A 22,519-nucleotide genomic window follows, 5' to 3' on the forward strand; every position below is an offset into this window, starting at 1 on the left:
TTATTCAGGAGCAGAGGGAACCAGACACATCAGATCACTTTTACACATTTAACATCTAACACTTCTTTTTGGTGTTGATGAAAGATTACATTTGTGAGTTTTTCTCTCTCTGTGTCTCTCACACTGTTATTTTGGAAGGCCACCTGAAAGAAGTTGGTACATTTCACTACAGTTTTCTGTGTATATATGTTATTGAACAGAGAAGTAGAAATGAAACAGAAAAATTAGGAAAGAACAGAAAAACGTCTTAGCATTGACCTGTAATGAGTTTAATTTCAGTGCCAGTAACTCCACCTTCTTTGTCTAGTTGTCCTTCTCTTTTCCTGATTCTTATTTTCATTGTTCATGCTGTCTGGGCTTGTTGGTTTCTGGGTACTAAAGACAAAACAAACCCTGGAAATCATGTACATTGTCTTTATTATTACAGGTGACTCCTGGTGTTAGAGTCAGCAGTGTTCCCTCTATACATTTTTAGAAACAGTTGAAATAAAAAGTGAGTTTGTTCTTTAGCTGAAAAAAATCCCAAACATTTCTCGTTTAGAAGAACAGATTGGTTCTACCTAGACATTTAAATTCGTATTCAGAAAATTAGTCTTAACTTCTTCATTCTGCTTAATTGTTCAGTGAAATTCATGTGTATGTTCTTTATTATTATTCTGTGCAAAATCCTGTTGGTTCTATGACAAGCTTAAAATCTCTCATTTCTTTATGGCAGGTTCATGTAAGGGCTGGTCTTTTCCATGGCACAGAGCTTCTTTGTAAAACAGTTGTAAGCACAGAAATATCTGGGAGAAGCGACCACATTTGGAATGAAGTGCTGGAGTTTGAAATCAATGTCTGTGATCTGCCAAGGATGGCAAGGCTCTGCTTTGCTGTTTATGCTGTCATGGATAAGATGAAAACTAAGAAGTCCACCAAGGCAATGAATCCTTCCAAATACCAAACCATTAGGAAAGCAGGAAAAGTGGTAATTATTTAATTTGGTTTTTTTCTTGAGTGACCTCCTAGTTATATCAAAAGCAGCATCCAGAAATCTTCCCTTGTCCTCACTTTAGTGCTCAAGAATGGAAAATCGAAAAAAAAAGTATTAAAAAGAGCATATGTATTAAGAATTGCCCGTCTTGGTGTGAAAACTTTTGATACTTCTCAGTGGTTAATTGCTTTTCTGAAAGGTATCACCCTTTGAGAAAAAAAAAAAAAAAAAAAAAAAAAAACCCCAAGCCACCCTCTCAATTTTATCCATATTGCAATGTTTTCTGTGTAGTAACATTTGCTGCATCTTCGTTTCCATGTAACAATTCTTTCCTTTGGCAGCATTATCCTGTAGCCTGGGTGAATACTATGGTGTTTGATTATAAAGGACACTTGAGGAATGGAGAACTGGTACTGCACAGCTGGTCATCATTTCCTGGTAAACCTCAGCTTTTCAGATTTGGACTTTAAGTGAAGGACAGTGTGGGATCCAGTAGCAGAATATTTACTGTATGCATGCTCAGTTCTCTCGTAATAATCTCTTTATTACTTTTAATTTTTATGTGGACAAACGTAACATTTTAATCTCTTTCCTGAAAGTATTGTTTAGCAGGAAAGAGTAAGAGCAAGAGCCTGCTTGGAAGTAGGCTTTTAAAAGTTGCATCTGTTACGGAAGGAAAACCACATCAAATAGATGCATGTTTATATCTGCTGTTACTTGCTTCCTGTGCCATGCACCCCAAATTGAATAGATCAGTTATAAAGTGATAATATTTGCATCAGCAAAAGCTGTGAATTAAGAGTTTTGTGTTGTTCCCTGGTATTGAGATCAATTAGTGGGAGTGTCTGGAGCCTCTGTGTCACCCTTGATCCCACCCTGAGGAGCCCTGGCTGGCCTGGAGCTCTGCTCTCCATCTCATCCAGAGGGTGTGTCCTGCTTTGCAGAAGCTGCCGCTCTCACTGGCATTTGTTTCAGTGTGGGGATAGCTCAGCTTCCCTGGGCTGTTATGTTTACTTAAGGAAATCAGTTTCTCGTGGGGTGATAATCCAGCACTTGAGAATGCAGGAGGTGGTTTCTGCTGGAAATAGAGAGCATTGCATTAAAAGTGCTGTGCAGCAAAATGGGCTCTGTCCATTTTATCGGGAGGGGTTTCTTACTGCTTGCCTGGCCTGTAATATTAACTTTCTGCCTGTGCTCTTCAAGATGAACTTGAAGAAATGTTGAATCCCATGGGAACCGTCCAGACCAACCCTTACACTGAAAATGCAACGGCTTTGCACATTAGATTTCAGGAATATTCAAAACACCCTATTAATTACCCTCCTTTTGATAAGGTAAGGGATGATCTGAAGAGCAGTCATGAATGATTATGTGGAAATAGCTGTTTCTTCTTTCATTTCAACACTGCCTTTTCCAGTGAATTCCCCTTTTCCTGCCTTTTAGTCCCCATACTGCAGTTTGTTAAGCTTGCACCGTGTGAGTGGCAGTGCTCGGCTTCAGGATCTATTTTGAAAATGTACCCTTTAAAAGTGGTCTGTACATGGCCTTCTGAAGGTCAGAAGCAAATCAGTTTCCCATATGAATGATCTTACGAAAAGCTAAATTTATCTGCTCTTCTGGAAACCTTCAAACTGTGCTTGCCTGTGATCTGTAAAGATCTCTTCTTTCTTGTGTGTTACTCACTCTTAAGGACACTGCCCTATGAGCTCAAGTCCTTTAAAGGATAAATGGACTCTTAATACTGTGTGCAAAGGGATTTCTGAGGTTCTGCTTTGGGCTAAATCCACTGAAGTGACCCTGCACTTTTCTACTGATGAAGATAAGAATTTCTCTAGAAAGGGAGTGTATATTTGGAATACATGTGGGTATTTCTGTAGTGTGAAGGATAGATGGAAAGCTGTTTAGAAACTACCAAAAAAAACGCAAGACCTGGAAACAAGTAATGAAAAAAAGTCTGAAAACAAACTGCTATTGATACATTATAGAAGTCAGGCTTATCTCATACACACATTAGTCTGAATTTTGGTTTGGGGAAAGCCAGTAAGAACCTAGAGAAATTGCCTTTTTCATTGGATTTTTTGTTGTCTGTTTGTTTGTTTTGTGGGTTTTTTTGGTTGTGTTCATGTTTCTTGGTTTTGGGGTTTTTTGGTGGTTTTTTTTTGAGCATGAACAAAAAGACTGAAATTACCAAGTTTTATCATCTTGGTCAAAGGCCGATTTGGGATTTAAGGTTCATAAAAAAGAAATTAAGTAACAAGATGAGATTTCTTTTGTTTCAGTTTGCATTGATAGTGTTTCCCCCTCCTTGTCAGCCCAGTACTTTTTCTTTTATTCAAACAGCATTGGAAATGCAGTAGGAGCTACGCCAGTACTGACCAATTGCTGCCTTATTTATGGCTGACCAGTTAATGCTTCATAGTGCACATATTTTATCCAGTCTTGGTATTGCTTTATTTGTAATGCTTTAAGTTTTTTGCTCATTACACTTACACGTATTTAATTTTTAAAGAAAAAAAAATTGATGTACATATTACAGACAGGCTAAGTAAAAGTGTGTTTCTTTAGTAATAACATATTTGTTCTGGCTCTGGTGTTACTTTTCTTTGTCCCTGCAATACCAAGTTCTCAGAAAGTTCAAAGCTTGGGCTGAATGCAGCCAATAGATTTTTCTGGGTGAGACAGAGTGTAGTGGCATTAGGGCAGGCTCCAATGGTCTTCACCCCTTGTGACTTTCAGCTCCATTCAACTCAGTCTCCTAAAGATTCTCTTGGTTAAGGTTCTGTTGAGTGAGGAGTGACATTACAGCTGCTGGAATTACATCAGCTGAGGATCTGTCTCTCACAATGCTCCAGCTGAGACTGGCTTGCTCTGTGGCTGCTTCTCATTTTCCCAGTGTTGCTACTTGTTTCTGCCAAGAAAACAATGAATGAGATGCCAGATTTTTGTTTCGAGAAACATAATGTGCAAAAATAGACAAATCTTTTCGCTCATATCATCGACCTGCTTTTGCACAGTGAGGAGCTGTTTGGGGCTGAGGGAGCAAAAGTGCCTGGACCAGGAATAAGAAACTTGTGTGAGACAGGAGCCATGTGTGGGGCTCGTCCATGGCCAGTGCTGCAGGCACATTGTGGGGCTTGGGGTTCACTCCAACAAGGCTGGACTTGCAAAGACTTTGAAAGTTTATTTGCAAACAGAGAAACTCTGCAAAGCACGAGGAGGCAAGAATCAAACACAGAATTAGGACACTGTGGTTTTGTTTATGCATGTTTTCACACACAGTATGTAAATAAGCTTTGTAGCCAAGTAGCAGATGTAATACATGATATTAGTGAGAGTTTCATACACAGAAAAGAAATAAAACAAGTTAGGATGCCTTTCGAAGGATTTTAGCTGCTGGGTATTTATGCTCTGGTTATTGCAGTCTTTTGTTGTTTCTTGTGTTGCCTGAGTATAGACAACACAAGTCTTGCTGAACCTGGGGGTGCTGTTGTATTCCTGGGTGGTGGGAAAGGCAGAGCTCTCAGGAAAAGGAGATGCTGGAGTTCCTTAGACTTTTTTCTTTATTGAGATTTTATTTTATGATTTGTTCCTCGAAGCAGCACCATCTGACAGCTGTAAACAGGCATGCCTGGCCAGTTCAGCATTGTAACACCTGGCTTGCTTGCAGTAATGTGCAGAATGCACATTGAAGAACTGCATTTACTTCTAGAGTTAATTATGGGTTATTGAGTGAACTTCAAAAAACAAGTCAAGTGTTCAAGAGGAAAAAAAGAAAAGGAGGGGAGATCCAAGATCTAGAGAAGTACCTGGGCACACTGATTGAGATCACAGGGGCAGTCTGGGAGTGTAGTGAGAGGACTGGCTTGTGGATTCTTAGTGAGATTGAGGGCTAGAGGCATGGACCCATGGGAATGGAAACAGTCCTCTTGGTTTGCTGTGGTGAAAAATAAGGAGAAGACGCAGAAACAGAAAGCAAGATGTCATCAGGAAGGGTGTTTACTTTAGCCCAGGAGTGATGAAAAAGGAAATGATTGAGGTCATTGTGAGCACTGCTGTTCCTGATCTCCCTAGTCCTGCAGATGAGAAAAGGGACACTACACCACTGGATATACAATTATACCCCTGGGTATACAAAACTGCCTAAAGATAGCAATGTTTCCTTATCTCCTTCATTTCTGTAATGCTGATTCTAGCAATGCAGTCAGATTTGGGGTTAAAGCTAATGTATTTCAAACCAATTTCTTGCAGATACTTGAAAAGGCAGCTGAGATTGCAAGAAACAGTGACAATGCTGCAATGGCGGTGAGCATAATCTAAAGACTATTTCAAAATTAATTTTCTGGGTTTTTTCAGTTTTATCTTCTGCATCAGTCTAGAAATAAATAAATCAACTACTCAAACAGCAATTCTACTGGCTCTGTTTTCTTATATAATTCACTTTGATGAACTGCTTTAAAATTCAGATATATATCTGGTTTTTTCCAATATATTTTGGACTTGCCTTTATTTTGTCAAAAAGTGTTACATACTTGGGATTTGGAAGACCGCTAAGATTTATGTTTGATCTGGAAAACAATTTAGGACTAGAAGACAAAAATAAGTGTCTGTCTACTTGGCAAGTCTGTTTTCTTTTGATTGTTGTGAAAGTATTTTTTTTTGTTTCTAATGAAAAGAAATATTTATTCGTGTATCTAAATTTGCTAATTTGAAAAATAGAAGAAGAAAGTATGTGCATCCTAAATGAGAGTGCTCCATGTTGGAGTTGGAAAACAGAAATATTGCCATCTAGTGTCCTTAACTCTGAAGTTGAGCTATTTTTTCAGAAAGCTCTGCACACTGGACTTGGAATCTGTTACTTACAGTGGCTCCAGTAAGGAATCTGGAAGAAAGGCACAGTGGTCATTTCCCAGTGTTTCATGAGTTTTTATCTGATGTTCTTTCTGCTTTGGGGTTGCTGGTATGTGGGCTACCGTACCAGAATCTTACTGAATTTATCACAGCCTTCTCCATCTCTCATTTCCTAGGGTCGAGGTGGTAAGAAGTTTTATGTTGTGCTAAAAGATATAATGGAAAGAGATCCTTTATCTCAGCTTTGTGAAAATGAGATGGATCTCATTTGGACTTTGCGATATGACTGTCGTGAAAATTTCCCACAATCGTTGCCAAAACTGCTGCTCTCTTTAAAGTGGAACAAACTTGAAGACGTTGCTCAGGTAAGAGAAAAGGCAATGATGGTGGGGAAAAAACACTTCAGTTCAATTATCAGTAAATAGGATTTCTTTCCCAAGTGTAGCCAGTTTGATAAGGTGTTGTGCAAGCTGGAGTTCAGTGTCTGACTTCTGCAGCCTGGACATGTAAGAAGGACTTATTCTCTCAAAAAAAACCCCATAAGCCAAAACCAAAATGCATTTCAGAGGTCCTCTGAACAATGAGAAAAGCACAGTGGATATTTATACAGACTAATGTTAAAACCTTGTGCTCAATTTTGATGTTTAAAGCAAGAATTTCACAGAGTGATCCAGTGAAGTCCCATGCTCCAGCACTGGCAGCCTGAGCTGGGCTGTGTCCAGCTGAGTTGGGAGCATCTCCACTAGTGGAGACCCCACAGCCTCTGGGCAACAAAGTGCATTACCACCCTCACAGCAAGAATGGGTTTTTTATAAGGCTATTCTGAAAAAAAAACCCCTGCAAATCAAGACCTGGAATAAAACTTCTTGTGAAGATTGTTAAGATGGTTTTTCTAAGATGTGTGCGACTCACCAGTGCTACCAAACACATAATTCTCATCCTGTCTCTTTGACCAAATAGAGTCTCTTTAAAGTACCTTTTAAGGACATGAGGCTGGTGCTGTGATACAAGGTGCATTTTCAGTAAAATTGTTTGATATGTTTGCTGTACAGGTGTTCAAGGTTATTTCACTACACTATAAAGAAGCTGGTGTAGCTGCCTTTTGCTGTTGTATTTACCCAAAAAGAATCCAACTCTTGGGACGCTTTTTGGGATGAAGTTGAACTTTTAATACGGCAGAAATTATATGAGCTCATAATAAGACCATCCCTGCTTGATAGACTGATTGTAAAAGTAATAAAATAACCGGTTTCTGAATTGGTATTGGAATGTTTTAGTCAGATTGTGAACAGAGAAGTTTGGGCCAAACTAAAAAGTCTGGCCAAAGTTAACCAAGCACAGCACTCCTTCCAAGGGATGGAGCCAGGCATTGTCCTGGTCTTCCTGACAGAACTCACATATAAATGGTGCTCAGCTTCTTGTAGCCCACGGCACTGAGACAATGCTAATGTCTTTCCCTGAGACTCATTTTAAAAATTTTCAACTACCTTTTTTGATTTTTTATAAACTTAGAGTGAAAAAGCATTTGCTGTGAAGGGTTATGGCTGATGGTATAAAATTTTATTGCACCTTGGTATTCTGGCCTTCACCTGTTACAAGGTGCATGTTCTTGGAAGAAAAGGCAGCCACTCCATAAAAACCCATCTTCTCTCTATCCATCATATGATTTTTTGTGATTATCCAGTCAGTCAGAATCTTAGTTTGCTCCAGCAGAGAGTTAATTTTCTGCTATATCCTTCCTACTGGCTAGGTGTATGTGTTCTCTGAACTTCTGAAAATAAATGAATTTCATCCCAGCTCCTTGTCTGTGCCATGAACACTGAACTATCAAAATGGAGCACATTCCTTGCTCACTTGTGTTCTTTCATGTGCAAGAATGCTGTTCCTTAGCAGTTCCATTACTTCCAAATTTATTGTTCATTACTGAAAGTTATCTGGAAATCAAAACTGTAGAAATACAATACAGACACTTGTTTACTTTTTAAAATATGTGAAGGAAAAGGCATTCCGAGTGCTGGGGCTTTGAAATCCAGCCCTTGGTGGCAGTTTTGAAAAGTTATTTTGAGTCTGGATATTAGCTGACAACTCAAAGTCCTTTACATTTGGAAACATTAAATAGTATATATTCATAAACCTTTGTATTTACACAGATGGTTGAAAATATGTTGTTGTCTTGTTACTGTGTACTTTCTGGAAGGAATATAGTATTTATGTTTGCTTATCTATGGACAATAGTGCAGTTTAAATCACAATATTGGTTTTGGCAGTATGGAGAGTCTCTTTGAAAAATGAGATCCTACCTTAAACATGCTGAATATTTCTGTAGTGCACAGGTAAGTCAGTACTCCTAATGATTTACCTTTTCAGGTAAGGCAAGACAGCCTCATGAATTTTAGGAATTCCAAAATTAGCAGGATCCATAGTTTACTTCCCATTAAAATTCAATATTTGCTGTACTAGCTGTGGTTGTCTGCCACAGTGTGCATACTGTCGTACCAAAAGTTGTTTTAATACATTTTTAGATGTATTTCAGTAAAAGTCTTGACACTTCACACAAGAAGTTTAAAAAGCCCCGAACACAATACAGCAAAACAACAAAACCCAAGGAAGCAATCAAACATCAGCTGTTCATAAGAAAAAGCAATCAAACACCAGCTGTTTGTAAGCAAAATGGATTTAAAAACTATATTCCTGTTTTTATTAATTCAGCTTAAAAATAGTCAGACTCTTTTAGAAGTGGACTCTCATATTTGGTTTTAGACTGTCTTTAATCTGTTAGTTCAATGGTCCATGAAGTTCTGTCCAGTGGATTCAAGCAGCTTTCCTGAATTATTTGCCATTATCTACCAAGCTCTCCGTGGATTTGCAGGATTTTAGTAGAATGGTTGCACAGAAGGAATTGCCCTTACTGCTGCCATAGCCACCTTGCTCAGCAGAGCAGCAGGGTGGCAGAACTTGTTAGGAGAATTCACAGGCAGTATTTCTTCACAAAGCAGAATTTAAAACAAACAAACAAAACAATTTTAAAGAATTTTTTAAATAGTCCACTTGCTTTCACTTGAAGTGACACCATCATTACTGAAAGTAGAGAGAGGACAACTGAAATAGGTGAAATAACTGGAATAAAGATACTGGCTTGTGCTTAATTGTATTGTCTCATATAATCTTGTTAGGGAAGAAATTGTGTTTATTTGTTTGTAGAAGAAAATATTGATACCCTAAGGCAAAATTTGAGTTCTCTCTGAAACGTTGCATTGTTCATTCTCATTGTAACCACCTGTGCAGTGATTTCAGCAAAGGGAGGAGCTCTGTATTTTCAGATCATCTTCCCAGTCAATGTACATGCTGTGGACCATGACTTTCACTGCCTGATATATGGGGCATGTGGGGCCAGTTGGGCCTATCTCTTCAGACTATTTCAGGTTCTCCATTTCAGTCATTCAGTATTAACAGAATGTCTGTATTTTTGCTGGTTCTGTGCCTGATTTACGGTAGATTGTGTAGAAATTCTGATGGTTTTGGAGTCTGTGACTGTCTGACAAACAGAGGTGCTGTTTGCATTTGCAGTGTGTGTATGAAATACATGATCAGGGTTAGTATTTCCTGCAGAATTTCAGTGCCAGTGTTCCTGCTATGGAAATAGTGGTGGCTGCAGCCCTGGACATCAGGACTGACATTGTTGACCCTTGCTGGGTCAGTAGATTTTGGAGTATATTTTTGAGTGCATTTTTCTGTGGGAGTGGGCCATCTATGTTTAAAACACCTTTAGTTTTACTTTACACCATTACAAATTGTGCATGTGTCCACACCTGTATTTGCCCATGGAAACAGTTGAGCTGATCCTTTCCACCACTTCTGGAGTTGCAGCACAGCCCTTGCTTTGTGCTGTGATTCATGCTCATTTCCTGCCTTCTGCATTTCACAAAAAGGATGACTCAATTCAGAACCTGCCCCCAAGGCGTATAAATGGCTATGAATGTTAGAAATGTTGTAAATGGTATATAAATGTTATGAACACACCTGTGAAGTGTGGGCTGGGAATGGGAACTCATGTTTGTCATATTGCAACTGGAAGCAGGAGCTGATGTGTGACAGAATAGAAACGAAGATTTTTCACTGCTGAAAAGTCATTATGAAATTAGGAGAAAAACAAGATCTTCTTAATTGTTCAGACTTCATAAGTTGCTCTTGAAATATGAAATAACCTGTGTTATCTGATTTGTAGGGAAGGGTGTTATTGTCATGACTTGTTCCTACAGAAACATCTTGTGCTGTTGATACACTGCATTTATACTAATATGCATTTATATTAATGTGCTTTAAAAGATTTTTTTGCATTTATAGTGCACTGTTTCAGTGATACAACTCTATACATATTGCTCTCAGCAGGTAGCTGTGAGCTTCATAACAATGTAATAAAGTCAGTTTCTTTTGTGAGACTTCTAAATGTTCTTTTTGGTAGTCCAAAGTTAGGCATCACTGTATTATGTAATTTTTTCCAGCACATTATTGTCATCACTCTAGAGATTCTTTATTTGTTTTAATATCTCACCTGACTCTTTCTCTTTTTTTTCAATTTAAGCTCATTACTATTCACAGTGAATGTGCAAAAAGGCTCCATCAGTTGAGGTGGACAAATATTTTTGATAAAGAAAGCTCTCTGTCAACAAAACCCTTTTTTTTTTTTAATGCATAGTAGAAAGTTTTCACTGTTACCAAAATGGTTATATATTTATCAGAGCACTTACAAAACATCTCATTTTTATTGAATGTCTGTTTTTAAACCATACATATCTGGTGTTACCTAATTTTTGTTTACTGTGCATTGTGTCTGCATGTGAAGAAGTGGGTTTTTCAAACTAAAAATAATCTAGATTGTTTTGAAGTGTGAGAAACTTATTCAGAAGTGGGTCTGTTTCTCTCCTTTCTACACCCTCACCATGGCAGCACTGTCTGCTGTTCATTTGAGTGCCTTTACGAGCAGTGAGCCCCACCTGTCCTTACCTGTCACCTTTTCTCTGGAGCAGCTCCAGGCCCTGCTGCAGATCTGGCCCAAGCTGCTGCCCAGGGAGGCTTTGGAGCTGCTGGATTTCAATTACCCCGACCAGTACGTCAGGGAATATGCCGTGGGCTGCTTGAGGCAGATGAGGTAGGTGAGGGTTTCTGGGGGGGCAGACTTCATTCTCTTTGCTCACAGGAGAAAAGAACCCCAAGAGGAAAGAGCTGAACACGCTGCCTGCCGGGAATAGGTGGCCAAATAAAGCAGTCTGATTTCTGGATAGGCTCACTGGCAGCTAAATAAAACCACCTTTTTCTGACACCTCATAGGAAACAATGATTCCTCTCCATGTTGCAAGGAGAACACCAGTGCACCTTTGTCCCAGAGAGGATTGGGTGTTCATCCCTTGAGAGCAAGAAACTCTGAGAAAATGTTTTAATAGCAAAGGGAGAAATATTCCTGGAGTCAAATACTGTAACACCTGGCACCCAGCCACCTCCACTCTGGCCTGGCCATCTAATGGGAACGTGAACTGCAGCATGTAATAAATAATGAGAGAATTACTGATTTGGTTTTGATTCACAGGAGCCTTTGCTCTCTGCAGTTCTTCCCTTATTGCATTTTGTTTGCTCTTCGCTGTAACCTAGGGCAGGACTTGTGTAACATTATCATTACTGCACATTTCCTGTCCTTGAATTCTGAATTCTCTGTGGTGAATAGTTTAGTGACTAATTTTTAATGGTCAAGGATGGACTCTTGGTGTAAAAAAAAAATAATAATTATTTTGACTTCTTTCAAATCCAAAGAATTTGGCTGCTGGGTTATCCTAAGAATGTATCTGGAATCATTTCCACCTGGAGGTTGCACTGAGTTGTGTGCTGTCCTTCTCTGTGTGATGGAAAAATTGGGGGATGCTTTTGGTATTGAACCAAATCCTGTCACTGTTGGGTTTGTCACAGCACCTGAATTTCTGGAGTATCACTGGTCTAGCTACTCCCTTACTGACTGCTTTTATGTACCTCATTCTAGTGATGAAGAGCTCTCTCAGTATCTTCTCCAACTTGTGCAAGTCCTGAAGTATGAGCCTTTTCTGGATTGTGCACTCTCCAGGTTTCTCCTGGAAAGAGCACTCGGCAACAGGAGAATAGGACAGATGTTGTTCTGGCACCTGAGGTAGGAGATTTTCCTTGCATCTTTCTGAAACTTGAGCCTAGTTGGGCTTTCAAATATGATTTCTTGAGGATTTTTCTAAATGAGCCATTATCATAGTGCCCCACAACTCTCCTTTGTTTCTTTGTCTTTGGTATTTATAGACCAGACCTCTCATTAAAAATAAATTAGAGTGGTCTGTAATCTACCCTTGAATGAAAGTATTCCAAACTGCATTCAGCTCTGACTACCTGATGAGTTAGGTTTGTAAATACCCATGTGTTTGTTTTGGCTGTGGGTGCAGTAAAAGCACAATATTTGCACCTCACAGCTGGGAAAAATTACTGTTGCAAGTCTAAGAGAAAGTAAAACTGTTCTGTGTGTTCTTGCTACTTTTGATGAGCAGTTTCATGAATGGCAGAAACCTTGCAGAATGCATTGGAATAGGTTGGATAGGTTGATTCTGTCTTTAGAACACAACTAATATTAATATTTCTAGCTAAAAAGAGCGAGTGTTACATGAAAATGTTTTGGAGGCTAGTTAGCTCTGATACAAAGTTCAGTGCTTTGTTTCAAAGTGTTCTCCTTCAGGCAAATTGGGCTTTTCCCTTACAAAGGCTGGAGAATATGTGGTTTAAAGTCAGCCCTTCAGTGACTTCTCAGGGCTGCTCTGAATAAAAGGAGGTGCTAAAGCAAGGATTCAGTCACCACCTCTTGGCATGGACACTGCTGCCCCAGAGCAGTCCTGGGCCTGGAAAAGAGGATCCTGCATCCAAACTCATCGTCCTCATCGTCTCCAGCACAGAGGGCTGCTGGTGGTTCCTAAGAAACCTGCCTTTTTGTCTCAGCTACATGACCACGAGGTGTTTTAATGTTTGATGTGACCTCGAGGTGTTTTGATGTTCGTTCTGGGGTTTTTGGAGGGCTGGAATGATGCAGTGGTGTCGATGCTGTGGTCTGATGAGCAGCTTTTCCCCTTGCAGGTCGGAGGTTCACATCCCCGCCGTGTCGGTGCAGTTTGGTTTGATACTGGAGGCTTACTGCAGGGGGAGCGTGGCTCACATGAAGGTGCTGGCTAAACAGGTGGGGGCTCCTTTCCTGCCATCCTGACCTCTCCAAGCTTGGAACTCCCATCCTTATTCCATTGCTCCTGGGAGGGGATATGGGCTGCCTTGACCAAGCTGGGCAGTGCAGAGGACAAGGAGGCATGAGTGACACAGGGAATTAAAAAGGCTGAGTGATGGAGCAGCCCTTTGGCACAGCGGGTAGCCAGGGCTACAGGCCCTCGAGGAGCTGGTTTTACAGTGCTCTGAGACCTTTGAGACACCTTCAGCACTGTCTGTGTGTTCTGGACACAACAGAGACTCTCTGTATTAACTAGAGAAGGGCTTCTGTGCGTTTCAAGTTTTTCTCTCTGTAAGGGTAGCCTGTTCTGAGTTCTACCTAGACTACTCCAGGACTACTTCCTGCAGCTTTGGCTTTTGTTAAAAGGTGTTGCAAATCACCCAAATGCTCATTTTAGTGTTAATATAGATCTGTCATTTACACACATACACAAAAGAGAGAACGAAGGGAAGATATATTTGCTTTTAAATGCCCTAATAAGCACGAGAGGTTTACTTTTGAAAGCACTAATAATTGTTTCAACAGATCGTTAAGAGACAATCACAAATCACGTTTGAAGTCTCTAATGTGGATTTAGTGAGTTAATTTAGATTGTGATCTGAAAAATATTTGAAAAATGGTCTCTCTTTGGAGTTGAAGCATTTACTGTATCAGGCCTCAGAGACTGACTCAGTGGATGAGTAACTGATGATGGTGTTTGTCTGCATTGAAGCTGCTTTGGGAGCACATGGAACAGGGATGTTCTCTTTCACTCTTCATTGCTGCAGCTCACAGGACGTGGAAAAGACCATCTCATCCATGTGTGCTCGTTAGCATTGTCAAAATCATGAAAAGAGTAGGTGGTGAAATGCTTTAAGCAATAGATGTAAGGTCAGTAAAGTTTTTGTGCACTTTACAGGAAGCAAATGTCAGCACAATCAAAGAAGGGGCAAAAAAATTCCCAACTGTGCAAACACGGAAGAAATTCAAAGTAGAAATACTTCAAAAAGTTCCTGTTTGTACAACACAGGTTCCATTTTGTTCCCTTGTCACTGATGTTTGTACAGCTCTTAGAATAGCGAAAAAGCAGAGCGCTTTTGGTTTTGACAGATGGCTGACCTGGCAGCTCTCCACTGCCCAGTTTTATAATCAAACTCCATACAATTTCCACAGCATCCTGCCTGGCAGGGTTCGGGCTGTGGGAGGGGTGAGTTTTGACTCAGCACCTTGTAAGTCAGGCTGAAGCTTCCTTGTATAGAAAAGAGCTTTCATAATTGTCACATTGCTGTTGTTTGCTAGAGAATCTGTGGATTGCTCAGCACCTCACTGGTGCAAACGCAGCTGATTGTTAGAAGAACTGTTTGGTCAAAAAGTTGCTTAGATGCAGAAGTTGTATTTGCTGTATGTGTTATCTAGGCTCGTCAAAGGGCTTTACTCTGTCAGTGTTACACATTTACATCACCAGTTTCCTTAGAGATTTTGGAACAGTAAAAAACTTTGCAAAACAGAAGAGGGAAAAGGAGTTAAAGCCACCTGTATTATTGCAAATAATTGCCTTGACTTTTTACACATTTCTAAGGTAAAAAATGTGGTTAGCTGAGATGCTATGATTTCAGACACTTTAGCCAATTAAAGCTTTTGTGTTCTGCCTGACTTCAGCAGGATTTTAATGACACACATTTAAGACTTTGCTCTGTGAAAATTGTCTGCAAGTGGTCACGTGGCCGTGCCTTGTTGGATGCAGCTTAATGAGAACAATGAATTATCTGCATCCACAGCTCATCTTGAGCAATGTCTCAGTTTGTTAGAGTGTGAAATCATCAGTATTTCTGTTACTTCAGTATGCCTAGGGGCACCTATTTTGTGTGCTTTGTTGAAATAGGAAACTAAAAATTGTACTTTGAAAAAGGAATTTGTGTTAATGTGTCATACATTCTTTTGGAAATGTTAAGTCATGCTTTTAAAAGTGACTCAAAGCTTAGGAGCTTTCATCTCATCAGTGTCTCTGTTAATTATGAAAATGATATTTCTGAAACAGGAGCGACCTAATTTCCATCCATTATTTCCGGTTTTAAAAAGTTGCAGAATTATTTAATACTTGATTTTGTAGCAAAATGGGATTTCGTGTTGTTACATCTCAAATCAGAGCAATAACTCTTCATGATAAAACATCTCTTCCAGGTGGAAGCACTCAATAAAATGAAGACTTTAAATAGTCTCATTAAGCTGAATGCCATGAAGCAAAGCAAAGCAAAAGGCAAAGATGCAATGCATACGTGCTTGAAACAAAATGCTTACAGAGAAGCACTTTCTGACCTCCAGTCTCCTCTGAATCCTTCTGTTATACTCTCAGAACTGCAGTAAGTAAAGAATGAGCACAATTTCAGCGTGGCTTTGCATGGAAACAGTAGAACAGGAACATCTTTGTGTCTGAACTTCTCTGGCTGCATTGTTCAGCATGTGCTGCCACAGGGAACTTCTCTTACAGTGACAGAAGCTCTGCTGGGCATCCACTGAGGTTAAGATATCAGTTGAATTAGAAGATTTTTGTGATCCACCATGAAACTTAATACTGTCTTAGTCAACGCATTACCATGGTGAAACATATTTAAATGTAAGCCTAAAAGTGAACTTGATTGCATTTCTAGCTTCTTTTTTAACAATTAGCATTAAAAAGCCACTAAAACTTTTCACAGTGCTTAAATATAAAGTCTAAAAATTGATGGGGAAGGATATAAAAAGCCCAGTTTTTTCTGAAAATAAGGGTGCCTGATTTAAGCAGTAGAGCTACATCCATCAGTCAGTATCAAATACACTCACATGTAACAGAAGTGTTCATGGCTTGGTGAGTGCTTGTGGCACAGCAGCAGAATGAAAGCTCAGAGAGCATTTAAGTGCTTCCAGACTGGAAATCTATGTGTTCTCTTTTGTTCTGAACATCTGAATGTTTAGATCTTTTCAAGTGAATTATTCCTATTTGACTAAACTTCTGTCATGTTTTCTTCTAGTGTTGAGAAGTGTAAATATATGGATTCTAAAATGAAGCCTCTCTGGATAGTGTACAACAACAAAATGTTTGGAGGAGATCTTGTAGGGATCATCTTTAAAAATGGTGATGGTAAGCAATGCTAGAAACTTTCAATTTTTCCTTTTCCTTCTTCACTGGCATGTTTGCACTTGAGCTGTATTATTCTATATTGCCATAATGTAAACACGGATTACTCTGACATCAGTAAACAAATTAAGCATCTTCTGACTGAGTGTCAAAGCACAGACACTGCCAGTCAGGATGATGTAAATATGGTTAATAGCACTTTAATCCTTAGGCTGGGTGGGTATTTTTAGATCCCCTTTTCTGAAGGCCTGGGGAGCCTGAGGAGGTTTGTGAGGAGCTGAATCAGGGGTGTCCCCTCTTGTTGCAGATCTGCGCCAGGACATGTTGACCCTGCAGATTCTGCGCCTGATGGACGTGCTGTGGAAGGAGGCTGGCCTGGATCTCCGGTGAGCATCTCCTGGGGCTGGTCTGTCTGAGTGGAGGCTCTGCCTTTAGAAATAAAGCTTTCCTGCTTTTAGCACCTTCCCCACTGTCCTCTCTCTACACCTCTGTCAGGGTTCCCAGAGGTTTCAGCTGCCATGGCCGAGGTGAGCAGGGCTGGGGGAAGCGTTGCCTCTTCTCCTTCCTGCTGTGAGCAGAGCTCTCATTGCTGCTCACACCAGCACTTACAGTCACTGGGAACATCTGCAGCTCTGAAGTCACCTTCTCTTGTTGGTAAAACACTGTTTGGATGCCAGAATGCATTTTTCTGACCAGAAATATCTCTGTATTTTCCAAAATCTCTCACAAAGCAGCTTTCTTACTTCTGTGAGCTTGATAAGGTAAATGTGACTTCTTTGAACAAATATTGGAATGTTCCTAAGAGCAGCAGTGTCAGTCATTGCTCAGTGTTATCACACAACCATCTAGTACATGGGAAACTTTTCCACCCAAATTTATGAACCAGTTTTAGATAATATACTTCACAAATTCTAGTTGCACTTTAGGAAAGTAGCAGTAAAGAAGGTGCTGGGTGTCACATTATTAGAAACCGTTTTTAGCCAAAATTAAATTTTGTATGCCTGTGCAAGAGCTGTAATCCTCTGTGTTTATATGATGTTTACAAGTCTAGAAGTACTTCTATTTAAATATTGCCTGAAATACTTCATTTAGATTCTTGTAGCTCTTTTCAAATTTTTTATGGTTCAAGGTAGTAGTGGGAACCACATAAGGCACGTAACATCAGCCCAGGTAAATAGAATTATCAACTTCTTACTTAGAATGCTTAAGGAAAGGTGGGAATATGAATTACAAATTATTTCTGGAAAGGTACATTTGTGATGAGATGGTTGAGTGGGCATGAAGTTGAATGCTGACATGAGGAAACCTTAGGTCATTTATGTCATTATAAATTGACTGTGAGGAGGCTGATCCAGTGTTTGGGGGCAAGGACAGCCTCTGGCAGCTGTGGAATCCCAGATGAGGCATTCCTCAGTAGCTGCCTTCCCAGGAGCTGTTTGTGGTTCCGGCGTGGGCCACACATTGTGCCTAGCAAACAGGAATAGTGATTAGAGTCATCAAATATGCTTTTCCTGACTAAGGCTTTTTTTTTTTTTTAATGCTATAAAGGAAAACTGAAAAGTAACTCTGATGTCCAAGATTTTTCTTAAAACTCTATGAGGAAAAAAAGTAGAAAGGGGAAGTTCCTAGTGAGAATTGAAGTTCTATATTTGGCCTCTTCAATTTGTTTGCTTAACTGGGAGCATCTTCCTTCCATTCATCCTGTCATAGTTACCATTATGAATAAAATCCTGGGACTGAGGCAGGGTTACAGTTCAGTGTCTGTCAAAGAGATGAATCAGTCACTTGCCAAGAGAAGGCTCTGGAATGACCTTTCTTGGGAACAGAATTGGACAACACAGCAGCCAGAACATGCAGAGCACAAGGGCATGGCCGTGAGGGTGAGGCTTTGGCATCTCTGTGCTCACAGCCTGTGTCTCTTTCAAGAATCTATGAGCCAGCAGTGGTGAGTGAGTTCTTTGCCATGTTCATGAGTCAGGACTCAGTGGTTACTTTTTGCTTGGGTGAGAGGCATGGTCTCAGCTGAAAAAGTAGTGTCAAAGGGCTGCTTTCCTGAAAATTACAGTGTCATCTGCCCACACCAATGAGTGCAGTCTTTGCTTCTTGCCCTGTCTCATCCTGAGTTTCCCTGATGTTATTTCCATTTGTGGATGCACAATGGATGTTGCACTTTTCAACTTTTTCCCGCTGCAGAGAGTCTAGTAACTCCATCCAAGTAAAAGCAGGGCTTCTCACTCGTGCCAGCACTGTCAGAGCAGCTTTTGCTGCTGCCTCTCCCCATCAGTTGTGATTTGCCAATCCAAGCAGATTGTCCAGACTATCCATGAGGCACGGATCAAATGGCAGCCAATGAACCACTGAGCTGGGGACAGGATCAGTTCCCTTCTCATTGCACTGCAGTTCCCACTCACTTCTTTAGCAGTGATTGAAAATGAAACCTTAGCTCAGTCTGTGTCTAAAGCAAGCAGGATATTCCCAGTGGGGTTTCTCAGCTCTAGAGAGGAACACCAAATATATCTTGATTTTGAGAGCTGAAGGAGATGAAATATTTGTTTGTTTAATTGCCAACTAATTTGTCTCGTGGGTGACAAACAGGTCAGGGTGTGTATCTGAGGGGGCACTTGTGTGCAGGAGGATGGCAGGGTGTGCTCCTGTAGGTCCTTTACCCTGGGCTTTCCCTGCGTGTGCACAGCTGAGCAAAGCCTGGGGTGTAGGATGGATCTGCTTCCCAGGACAGGACGATCACCCAGACAAACTCTGACACGTGCAGGAGTCTGCCTTGGGTCAGTTCACCTCAAACATTGCCCAAGTAGCAGAGAGAAATGAACAGAGCAAAAAGTATGTCTTTTAGTTAATCCCCACACCTCAGTTTCTAAGACAAACTTGTACCTGAGCAGGGAATAGATGGCCTGATACAAATACATGTCACAGCATCTGTCTTGCCAAGGATGCTGTGGAGTCTGTGGTGCTGCACCTCTCAGGAAAATCCTTGTGTCAGAAAGTGTTTGGGCTGCTTTACCTCTGTTACAGCATCAAAGTTGTGTTAGTGGAGAAACGAGTAAAGTAACAGCAACAGAAAATCATTCATTTGAGGAGTTTGATCTCTGTCAAGTTGCTTTTGCTGTGGTAGATTTTCATAAAAGTATTTAGTACTTGGTTACTTTTTGATCAGATACAGGACATTCTCCAAAGCACCTTTTTGTTTCAGTGCCTGTCTATAGTAGGTTTTCATTTTCATCTCCCTTACATATGTGAGATCTGAGGTTAATGACTGTGGATGAGTGAAATCAGACTTCACACACGTACTGGAAAGTGTACTTGTTACAGCTCTTAAATATGTCATCATTTTTAAAGTATTGGACCTGAAGTTACAGAGAACATGTTGATGAATCACCAGTATTTTGTGTGTGTTTGGAAGGGCACTGCTTTGGTGAATTAAACACTTGAAATAAAGAACAGTTTTAAATGAGTGAAGAGAATTTTCTGTCCTACCCAGGATTTCAGTATTGATCTGTCCATGGCTTTTGCTGGCTTCAAAAAGCTGGGAGCATATCCTGCTGACAGATGCTGAAGTCAGAAAGACCAGGATGAGATGGAAAGGGCCCAGAGGATTTGTCCCTAACTTGACTCCTGTCAAACTGTCTCTCTGACAAGGATGTTTTTTCCTGCAGTTGTAAGCACACAGCCCTCCAGGGGCTGGAGGCTTTCATCATTGCTTGCTTTTGAAGGGGAAGTTGTTGGCCGTGTGCCCGGCCCAGCCCGAGCAGGGTGGGTTGCAGGGCCATGGAAGGAGGCCAGCGTGCACTTTAACCTGGCCAGCTCTGGCTCCCAGTTGTGGTGTGGTGATAAGGATGGGCAGAGCTTCCCTGTGCCCAGGGGCAATCCCAGGCACCCTCCTGCTCCTAGAGAGCCTGCTCCAGGGAGAGGGCTGGCACTGGGCAGGGCTCAGCATAGAAACAGGAAGGATGTTCCAAGCCTGCACTTCTGCTGCTTGTTTTGAAGTTGAGTGCTCTTGAAATACCCTGTTGAATCTGGTTTTCAGTGCACTTTGTTGCCAGTAAGGAAGAATCCAGCCTATATACTTACAGCTTCTGATGTCTTAGGATTTTTTTTTTCTATATTTCAAATCCTGTACTACTTTTGTGTGTAGCTCTAAAGTCCATACAGAGTGTTAGCTGCTGTTTTCACATTTTGGTCATGTAGAACAATCCCTCTGGGCCTGGAACTCAAGGACACCTCACTACCTCAGGCCCTGAAAATACAAACAAAAAGTGAATTGGGGGGAGCAAACTGGGGCTAAATTACTTCATTACCTGAAGCTGTAATTGCAGCATTCACCCCTGAGATGTAAATGGACCAAACTCAGAATTGTCTGAAAAACCCGTGACCATGGTCCACCTTGGGTGTGACCTCTGGGAGGCTCTGACTGCCCAAGCTGTGTCTGCGGGAGGCCTTTAATAAACACCCACTTTATTCTCTTCATCTTGTCTGGCCCCTGTTCTAGAGTGCTACTCCAAGGCATCACTACTAGCACCACTTCTGTTGTGTTATCCCTTTGGTGGAGAAACTGCTCAGTTCCCTGGTAGCTGTAAGGCAAAAAAGTTGTGTTTAATTTTGTAAGGAATTTTCTTTAGTTTTCTTCCGTGGCTTGGGATAATAGGCTGTGTCAGTTAAGAGATGTCATTATGCTTTGTAGCAATCAAACTTAATATTCTTATGTTAAGCTTAATATCTTTTATTAAACTTTATATGTATTTGTGTATATATAAATATATAGTTATGTGTATATAAATGTATAGTTTTATACACAAATACTAATGACATCTTCACCAGCAGTATTTTTCTTTATATATATATATGTATGTCTGCAGGCACACACATCAGTTTTAATAAGTCCTGCAGTTGTTTTACACAGCTCTGTAAGTCAGTGAGTGCTGGTCTAAACCTTGTGTGCTGCAGTGTAGATTTTTGTTGGTATTCTTTCCCTTGCCCATGGACCATGGCCACATCTGAGATAATGTTCTTGGCCTGAGCTGGCTGACACAAGAGCAGACACCTCAACTTGTGATGCATTGCCTTTGAAAAGTTTGCTTTAAGTTTCCATTGCACATGCTGAGCTCCCATCTCAGGCTGTTGCTATTCTGTTTAGCTTTCTAAGCATCTGGAGAGAGGAGATGTATTGGAAAAAGCCACACGTACCCATTTATACCCATCTCTCCTTGATTTCCAGCTTTACCTGTGTCTCGCTGGAATGCAGTGACATGGTAGCAGGTATTTTCACTGGTCACAGTGTGTGAATGCACAGGTGTGCCCTGACATACCCTGCCAGTTAAGGGATGTATTCCTGTTTTCCATTGGGTTTCTATGCTTCAGTTTAATAAGAGCTGGAAAACATTATTTACATTAATGTTTAGAAGGATTTCTAGCGTTTTCCTTCGAAGTAGGAAGACGGTGGAAAAGGATAAGATCCTCTTGAACATTTCCTGCAATAATTAATGGGGAATGAAGTGGAGCAGGTCAGGCTCTGTCCGGGCAGGAACTCACCAATGCAGGCACAGGGCTCCCTCTGGGGCTCGCCTGGGGAACTTACAAGAAATCTGGATTTCAGTAAAAAGGAAAAATTAGGCCTTTAAAAAGTCTCTTCTTTTTTTTGCATCCATGTACATAATAGGAAAAATGAACGTTTTAAATGTATTGCTGGTCTTTTACCTTTACAAGCAATTCCTGTAAATCACCCTTTGAGAGTTTACTGTTCACACGAGTATTCAGCCATCTCCAAAAATTGAGTACACTAGAGAAGCATCTTGCTGTTTGAGGTTCTGACACGATTCTGTGTTTCCTTGCAGGATATTGCCCTATGGCTGTTTAGCAACTGGAGATCACTCTGGCCTCATTGAGGCTGTTTCTAGCTCAGAAACCATTGCTGACATTCAGTTAAACAGCAGCAACGTGGCTGCAGCCGCTGCCTTCAACAAGGACGCACTCCTGAACTGGCTGAAGGAATACAATTTGGGGTAATTGCTACAGTTTCTCTCTCAGCTATAGTATAAGCTACAAAATTCCTCTGATGCTCCACTTTCAGCCTTGAGGGAGGTGTGGTTTCTTGCTGAATGTTTTTCTAGCATGTCAAATTCTGCCGGAGATTCATGGGCCTGGTACCTGATTCATGGTACCCTTGGGCCTGGCATTTGCAGCGTTTTGGCTGTGTGCTGTTGAGTAAGTTGTGTTAAATTTGGCAGCACAAGCAAACCCAAGAAAACTACGTGCGTCTCAAGCTTTGTTGCCTTCATGTTGCTTTTTCTCCATAGCTACCTTTACAGTATTTTTTTCT

The 22,519-nt window shown here is 40.7% G+C and overlaps 1 protein-coding gene across 2 annotated transcripts in view; it reads left to right on the plus strand.

The window, feature by feature from the left end:
- Positions 1–22,519, plus strand: part of PIK3CB (phosphatidylinositol-4,5-bisphosphate 3-kinase catalytic subunit beta) — an 87,202-nt gene that overhangs the window by 60,220 nt on the left and 4,463 nt on the right. For both annotated transcript variants that reach the window (XM_066326003.1, XM_066326002.1), the window contains 12 exons: positions 716–967; positions 1,315–1,411; positions 2,177–2,307; positions 5,222–5,275; positions 5,998–6,186; positions 10,849–10,970; positions 11,850–11,993; positions 12,953–13,052; positions 15,255–15,433; positions 16,082–16,191; positions 16,496–16,574; positions 22,035–22,202. In XM_066326003.1, the coding sequence (XP_066182100.1) occupies positions 716–967; positions 1,315–1,411; positions 2,177–2,307; positions 5,222–5,275; positions 5,998–6,186; positions 10,849–10,970; positions 11,850–11,993; positions 12,953–13,052; positions 15,255–15,433; positions 16,082–16,191; positions 16,496–16,574; positions 22,035–22,202 (1,625 nt within the window). The remainder of the gene's footprint in view (positions 1–715; positions 968–1,314; positions 1,412–2,176; positions 2,308–5,221; positions 5,276–5,997; positions 6,187–10,848; positions 10,971–11,849; positions 11,994–12,952; positions 13,053–15,254; positions 15,434–16,081; positions 16,192–16,495; positions 16,575–22,034; positions 22,203–22,519) is intronic.

This window comes from Sylvia atricapilla, chromosome 10, assembly GCF_009819655.1.
Source record: "Sylvia atricapilla isolate bSylAtr1 chromosome 10, bSylAtr1.pri, whole genome shotgun sequence".
In the NCBI taxonomy this organism is placed as follows: Eukaryota; Metazoa; Chordata; class Aves; order Passeriformes; family Sylviidae; genus Sylvia; species Sylvia atricapilla.